At 45.8% G+C, this 8,052-nt stretch overlaps 1 protein-coding gene across 1 annotated transcript in view; it reads left to right on the top strand.

Moving 5' to 3' along the window:
* Nucleotides 1–5,807, top strand: part of LOC119319394 (wall-associated receptor kinase 5-like) — an 11,243-nt gene extending 5,436 nt beyond the window's left edge. The window contains exons 3-5 of the mRNA XM_037593878.1: nt 2,361–3,245; nt 3,746–3,895; nt 4,409–5,807. Of these exons, the coding sequence (XP_037449775.1) occupies nt 2,372–3,245; nt 3,746–3,895; nt 4,409–5,592 (2,208 nt within the window). The 5' untranslated portion in view covers nt 2,361–2,371 and the 3' untranslated portion in view covers nt 5,593–5,807. The remainder of the gene's footprint in view (nt 1–2,360; nt 3,246–3,745; nt 3,896–4,408) is intronic.
* Nucleotides 5,808–8,052: the final 2,245 nt, after the last annotated feature.

The raw sequence follows: 8,052 nt of genomic DNA, 5'->3' as shown, positions 1-8,052 counted from the left end.
ATGTTGTCTGACAAGAACGATGCATGGGCTGCCAGGTGGGCCCAACAATTTATTAGTATGCTTGTTCAATTTTTATTCATAAATTTGATTTACTGTAGTTATTATTCATCCATTTGCGTATTGGCTAGTTTTATTAAGATCAAATAATCAGCACATCATCTAGTAAAAACATTATTGAGCTAGCATACGAGCCGATTGATTACTGGACCGATAACAATGTTTAAACTTTAACTTCCGAATAGAACCACTAATATCCACACATTCCGCGAAGATTGCTGAGACCATCATCCCACCAACATGATTGTACCCATGGCATTGGTACCATGTGATTGAAAATCGCTCCTGCGTTTTATATGGTTTGGGGTGAAGAAGGCGAAAAAGCCCCTTCTTCCTGCATCGCTCCCATAGATATGACGGGGAGGGCCCCTCCACTGCCACCGCCAATTTCCTCCTCCGCCCTCCTCGCCATTGCCGGATGCGTGGCGGGGCACTTCACCTACTCAAGCGGTGGACGCAGTTTTGGGTGGCGTTGTTGGACCGGGATGGCGCATTGGCGAGGGCCGCGATAGGGCAGCAATGGCTTTCCTGCGTCAGCAGTGCGTGGGTTTGCAGCGGCTCGATGGGCCTCGCGGTGACGATGTGTGCCTGAGGTGCTGTGGCGGATCGGGATCGGCCCCGATCTGGTGTCTGGCAGTAGCAGGCGACATGGGCTACAACCAGTGGCTTCTGCCAAAAGCGAGACGCATGGGTCGTTGCGGTGGCAAGAGAAAGTGGATCTGGTACAACGTGCTCGATTTGGACCTTGGCTGGTGTGGCCATTGTTCATGGAAAGAGTTGTGGGGGATCGCCGAGGGGAGGAGTTAGGTGGCAGGCATATTGGGGTGTGCTGCATAGCAAGTGCGACATTGGGGGGTCTAGGTAGCCTGTGTTCTTCGAAACCGTAATCCCACCGATGGGGAGTGGGATTTAGGCAATGTTGTCCGACAATAACGATGCATGTGGGCATTGTTCCCCTCCTTGGAGGCATTGTCTCTGATATCCTCTACCTATCCTCGTTTCCCAACTCCAATTTTTCTGAGTGGGCGGCGGTGGCATCTACGTCGTAACCTCCTTGGTGGTATGGCTTGGGAGAGCCAACTTATGGCCGTCATGTAAGGTTCTCCCACCATCATGAGTAGTGTATGATGGGGTAGCGACTCCAGGATATTCATTACGTGTCAAGGCAACAGTCTAGGGTAGCGGCGGGGCAAACGGTCCATGCCGCTGGGTTGCAACTCAACAGGTATTTGTTGGCGTCCTTGAGATGACGGGGCAGCACTGTTGTCAGCACGGTCGACGCCGGCCGATGGGGACAATTGGACAATATGTCAGGGTGACTATCCCCAAAGTGGTGTGACGACCGTGGTCCACAGGTGGTCTCTCTGTGCAGCGTGGAATGCGATTATATGGGTCACACAGTGTTGTAGATCGAGGGGGAGTGGTCGAATGTCAGGGTAGTGGCCCCATAAGGTTCTGTGACAGAACGAGCAGGGCATGGCGAGCGGTGGATATCTGGGCAGCGACCCCGATAGTTTAGCAACTTCAAGGGCTTTGACTTTGTGGGACGAGATTACCTTTGATGTTGGTCATCGGCATGTCAGATGATGCTACTGGCACATGGCTTGTCGAGTGCATGCCCATCATTTCTACGAGGGAGTCCCATGACTGCTCCTTCGATATCATTCATGACTCCTTTCATTTCAGTAGTGGTGGAAGTCCCGCTTGTTTGGCAGTTGGGCGCCCATCAGTCTGTATGTGTGGTTGGTGGTTGTTTTGTCATTCGGCATATCGTTGGTCAGAGTTGGCTTGGCCATGCGTGTTTCGGAGTTCATGATCAGTCGGGTTGGCCGTTGATGTATCAGGTTTCGCCTGGTTTTTTTTTTTTGGCGAATTACCCGATTTCCGTAATTAATTGGGCAACTATATTCTTCTTGTTCAATGGAAATTGGAAAATGGTAGTGTTTTTGCCTTGCATTTAAAAAAAGACATAACAAACCACATTAACCTGATGTTACGACATTTGAGCATTCGCGACAAAGAGATATACAACCAGGCATGTTAATTCAGTAAACCAACAATTGTAAAGAAACAAAAAAATGAATAACTCGAATTTTGACAGACAAAGGGATGAAAATTCCTAAATACCTAATGTGTGATCCATCTTATATTAAGGAGGCAAAATTATTGTAATATCAATTGCAAAACCAACTCAGTCACAGGGTTTACAATAGTTTGGTATATATCTGTTGAAACTATCGACCTTTCTAGGGCAAGATATAAACATAACACCAATAACATATATAACTAATTGAATCTTTCAGGTGATTAACCAATGGTCAAGCTTATGGCATTGGTGCTACTACTCGTCGTTGCAATCACGCTATACCTAGCATCTACATCAGCACAAGCTGTCCCTGGATGCCAAACATACTGTGGAGATATCAAAATACCTTATCCATTTGGCATTGGTGCAAACTGTGCCATCAAAACTGGCTTTGAGATTAACTGCAATAGGACTGCCGATGGAACTATGAAGCCATTCATTGTCAATGTCGAGGTTCTAGAGATATCACTGCTCCATGGTCAAACAACGGCATTAAATGCTATCTCAACGTATTGCTACAACCATGACACAAGGTCAATGTATGACAGGTTTTCTCTTGACTTCTCATCATGGCCTTACCGGTTCTCTGACGTGCAAAACAAGTTCATAGTCATTGGCTGCAACACACTTGCTTACATCTATAACAGCAAAAACAGGACCGGGTACACGACAGCATGTGCATCAGTGTGTGCGAGCCCAGGAGCCGTGACAAATGGCTCATGCTCTGGTGTAGGGTGCTGCCAAAATGCTATTCCCAAGGGCTTAAGGCGCTATGATGTCGATTTGATATATGTCTATAATGATTCAGATAGTTGGAAGTTTAACCCATGCAGCTATGCTGCCCTTGTGGAAACAAAGACGTTTAATTTCAGCTCCGACTACATAACCACAAAGAGGTTCAATGATACATACAAAGGGAGGCAGCCACTGGTTCTGGACTGGGTAATTGGAGATGAAACATGCGAGGTGGCCAGGAACATGACTTCTTATGCATGCCGCAGCGCAAACAGCGTGTGTGTGGATTCAACCAATGGTCCAGGGTATATATGCAACTGCTCCAGGGGGTACGAAGGAAACCCTTACCTCTTGGATGGATGCACAGGCAAGTTATTCTCTTTGCTAAGCTTCCATATGACATTGTCATGTTGTATTCTGCAAACCAACAAAATATGTATTGGAAGTTTGAAACACATTGGAGATTGCCGAGCAGAAGATTTAATTTCAAGTGGTAAAAATAAACTTCAGTCACAATGAGCAAAAAGGAAATTAATGGACAACAACAAAGTTTATAATCTCTTGTCGGTGTATTTTTAATAGAAAAACTGGAGTAACCAATACCAAAATCAAGCAAAAACAAATGTTGGTGAAAATATTGTATCTTTTTGTTTTTACTTTCTTCATCTAGGACAGATCTGGCCAGAATATGTGTCGCAATTTTTTAATCAACGTTAATCGCCTTTCTTTGGTGAGAAATAATGAATATCAGACTCAATGTTGCTCATGCCATTTCATAGATATTTACTACTATTGAATCTCAAATTTATTCATACTAAACTATTCGATAAACCATTTGATCACAAGTGATCTTTTTTGCCATTGCAGATGTCAATGAATGTGAGAAGTATCCAAGTAAATGCCCAAAGACTGCTGTATGCCACAATACAAAAGGAGATTACCGATGTTCATGTCCTCCAGGCAGAAAGTTGGCGAAGGACACGAACTCTTGTAACCCAGATATCACCCTAATCATAGGTAAATAACTTTAAATGTTAGCCTCTTCCTCAGTTCTTGTGTAGAAAAATTGAACCGATTGCAACTGTATTAAGAAATTTAAATAGTACTCCCTCTGTAAAGTAATATAAGACCTTCTAGATTAGTGATCTGAAAGGTATCTAAAAGGTACAGTATTACATATACACACTCTGTAACTACTAGTGTTGTTATGGTGTACAATGTGCAAATCTAACAGATTCTAGGAACAGTAGCACAAATGCATGAGTGCACGTACAGGTGTTAAGCACACTTTGCAAAAATGCCCAAACAGCATATGAATACGTGATGCATTGCCATGGGCTTTAAAACTTAAATAAATTTGACAAAGTCTGGAAAAGTAAGACCACATTGCTTTACAAGGAATGAATGTATTAGATCACCACGTTTTAATCTGTTACTATAGACACAGTAAATTTAACAAGCTTTTAATATGCATGCAAGATAATTTTTGGAGTCCATTTAAGGGAATTAAATTCAAATCAATTTTTACAGGCACTTGCATCGGCTGTATCGTTCTAGTGATTGTCATCTTCTGCATGCGTTTAATTTTTGAGAGAAGAAAGCTCACAGATGTCAAGAAACAGTATTTTCAGCAACATGGAGGTGTGCTATTATTCGAGAAGATGAAATCCGACCAGGGACTTGCATTTACGGTATTCACTAAAGCACAAGTAGAAGAAGCAACAAACAAGTTTGACAAAAGCCAAATTCTAGGACATGGGGGCCATGGGACTGTTTACAAGGGCATTATTAAGGGTACAAATCCAGTGGCAATCAAAAGATGTGCATTGATTGATGAAAGGCATCAGAAGGAATTTGGTAAAGAAATGCTGATTCTCTCCCAGATCAATCACAAGAACATCGTCAAGCTGTTGGGCTGCTGCCTGGAGGTGGAAGTCCCAATGCTGGTGTATGAGTTCATCCCAAAAGGAACATTGTTTGATCTTCTTCACGGAAAGAACCGCACACTGCACATCCCATTCAGTTCGCTCTTAAGGATCGTAAATGAGGCAGCAGAGGGGCTTGCATTTTTACATTCCTATGCAAACCCACCAATTCTACATGGTGATGTGAAAACTTCTAACATCCTTCTTGATGACAATTACATGGCAAAGGTATCCGACTTTGGGGCTTCCATACTAGTACCAACTGATGAAGCCCAGTTTGTGACAATGGTTCAAGGGACATGTGGTTATCTGGATCCTGAATATATGCAGACATGTCGGTTGACAGATAAAAGCGATGTTTATAGCTTTGGTGTCGTCCTTTTGGAGGTCCTTACTGGGCAGGTGCCACTAAAACTGGAAGGTAATGAGTCACAAAGAAGCCTGGCATCATGTTTCCTAGTGGCTATGAAGGAGAACAACCTTGATGCCATGTTGGATAGTCAAATAAAAGATCACGAGAGCATGGAGCTGCTTACTGGACTAGCGGAGCTAGCAAAGCAATGCTTGGATATGTGTGGTGACAACAGGCCCTCCATGAAAGAGGTATCTATGGAGCTTACCAGATTAAGGAGGCTTTCCAAACATCCTTGGATGCATCACGATGCTGATACAGAGAGCTTTCTCAGTGCACCATCAACCAGTAGTTTTGAAATAGAACAAGGCTCTGAATACACAAGGAAGGATGAACAAATGCCAATGAATCCAAGCAGTTCTTACTTTATCAGATGAAGAGAAGTATTGGCAGTTCTATACTGCAGCATTTTCATTGGTCCTTCTCCTTCATGTAATCCCTTCTTAAATTACTGGCGAAAAAATACTTCCAGATTGTAAGACTTTCTCATCGTAGAAATCTACAAGGCATTGGCATCACCTAACCAGCATAATATACTTTATCATCGATAATAAGAATATAAATGTAAATGGGGGTGAATTCAGTGCTGCACCATATCTGCATGTCACCTCAGATTCAAGATGGCAGTGGGGAATTACCTGACCGGTTAATGCATCTTTTCCCGTGCCCGCGAACCACAGACATTCCTTTACCCACCCCGTCCCCGGACGAGACTTGCATGCTCCCCGCGCGTGCGCCCATCCGTGCTCCTGCGTACGTGGCTTGATTTGATTGGAACAAAATAAGGCCCAACCCCACCCCCTTAAAACCAGGGGGGAGATGATTAGATTAGAAAGGAAAAAAGGGAAAAAGACAGCCATAGGATGAAATGGGAGCACAGATGGGAGCATGTGGAGGGAGCAGGCAAGACGGATCCCCTGTCCCCGTTGTGGGGGGAAATTTCGGTCAACACTGTTACCCCACGAGCAAACACATCTCTTCTTCTTCTTTGATTTGCCTTCTCTTTTTTTAGAAAAGGAGCATTACCCCCGGCCTCTGCATTTGAGCGATGCATGCATCCATTTTATGAATTATTCTCAGAGACCTTATAAAGCAATACATCAGTAAACCTGAAGCCACCATCTTGGCGACACCTGTCACTACTCCTACCCCCTTGATGCAGGGGTGCCGAATGTCCGGGACTAATACCAAACAGACATCACACCAAAACCTAACATCTTATGCCGGTTGCCTCATCCCAGCCACATACTGGGAATGGGTCACACACCGGTTCGACGCACTCACTGAGGCTACCGCAGCCGACATCCACCAAACCATCTTCAGAGCAGGTACCGACGCAAAGAATTTGCGTGGTCAGCTGTCGACGCCACCATGATGCCAGACAACGCCACCGCCCTGCGCTCGTCCATCTAGCCGCATCTGTCGTCGATATCCAGCTGCACCATGCCGCCAATACCCGTCATCACCGATGTGGTAGAAACAAGGCCGCACCTCCTGGCAACCTCCACACCGTCGCCGCTGCTGGAGCTACGCGGAATCCATCACCCACATCATCCCTCCGCCGAACAGAAGAACCTTCCAAGACTGCGCCTCCACAAAGGGTACAACGCGAAGGACGTCGCCGCCGCCCAATCCAGACTGAATTTTGGACTTTTGTCCAGGAGGGGTTCGGAGGTAGATTGGAGAGACCTCGGCATCGCCTCCACGGAAAGGTAACAACATCGGGAGACGTCGCCGATGCAGGGTCGAACAAGTCGATCAAGGTTTCCTCCAGTCTCCATCCTATACCACCAAACCTCCATCGGCTCTGGATCTGGCAACCACGAACTGAAACCTGAAAGATGAGAGAGCTATGGGGCTCAACACACCATGAAGGAGGATCGAGAAGAATCCATCATAGATCTCCAGGTGCCGAATCCAGCGATCCGGCGTGGTCAGAGACGACCACCACCACCCCGCGGTGGCTGACGGCATTCAAGCCCAAGCACTACAAAAAAATACACTTCCATGATGATACATGTTTGTCACAGTAGGTCGCGTTTTCTGTCATGCATGTACATCCATGACAAATTTATGACAGAATCAAGATAGTCATACCTGTGCTGTCATAGAAGTGTTCCATGATATTACCAAAATTATCATCACGGAAGTGTCCACTTCCATGATGATAAATCACGCGTCACAGAAGTGCTTTCATCAAGGGTGACCGACACGTGGCATCCATCGTAACGGAACACCGTTAAGTTATCGGGTCGGGCTTTGGATCCGATAACCCGTTAACAGCCCCGACCAATGGGGATTTTCCACGTGTAAAATCATCATTGGCTAGAGGAAACACGTGTCGGCTCATCGCTGGGACATATGTCATCCACTCATTGGATAGAAGGCGCCTATGATACGTCGACACGTGGCACGGCCCAACAGAGGCCCATTCCTGTGAAAAGGCCGGCCCGTTTGACTTGGTCAAAAGGTGGCGGGCCGGCCCATGGAAAGCCTGTTAACGGCATGTTCGCATATAGCCCATTTACAACCCGCTAACCCAAGGCCCGTTACGCCCTATTCGAATTAGGTCCAGTAGCGTCATCTGGGCCATCCAATATGATTCCAGCCCGTTTTCACTTCTGGCCCATGTATGGCCCATGACGTCTTTCGGCCCATATGAGGCCCTATGTAACTCTTGGCCTATTAACGGCTCGTGGTGAAACAGGCCCGCAATGAACAGTGTATCACTTTACACCCATTAACGGCCCGTGGTGAAACTGGCCCGTAATGAACAGTGTATCACTTTATACCCATTAACGGCCCGTTATTCCGTTGGGCCATTTCCAACCCATGTT

Source organism: Triticum dicoccoides, chromosome 6A (genome assembly GCF_002162155.2).
Source record: "Triticum dicoccoides isolate Atlit2015 ecotype Zavitan chromosome 6A, WEW_v2.0, whole genome shotgun sequence".
NCBI classification, from domain to species: domain Eukaryota; kingdom Viridiplantae; phylum Streptophyta; class Magnoliopsida; order Poales; family Poaceae; genus Triticum; species Triticum dicoccoides.
This window is presented reverse-complemented; position numbering and strand designations above follow the sequence as displayed.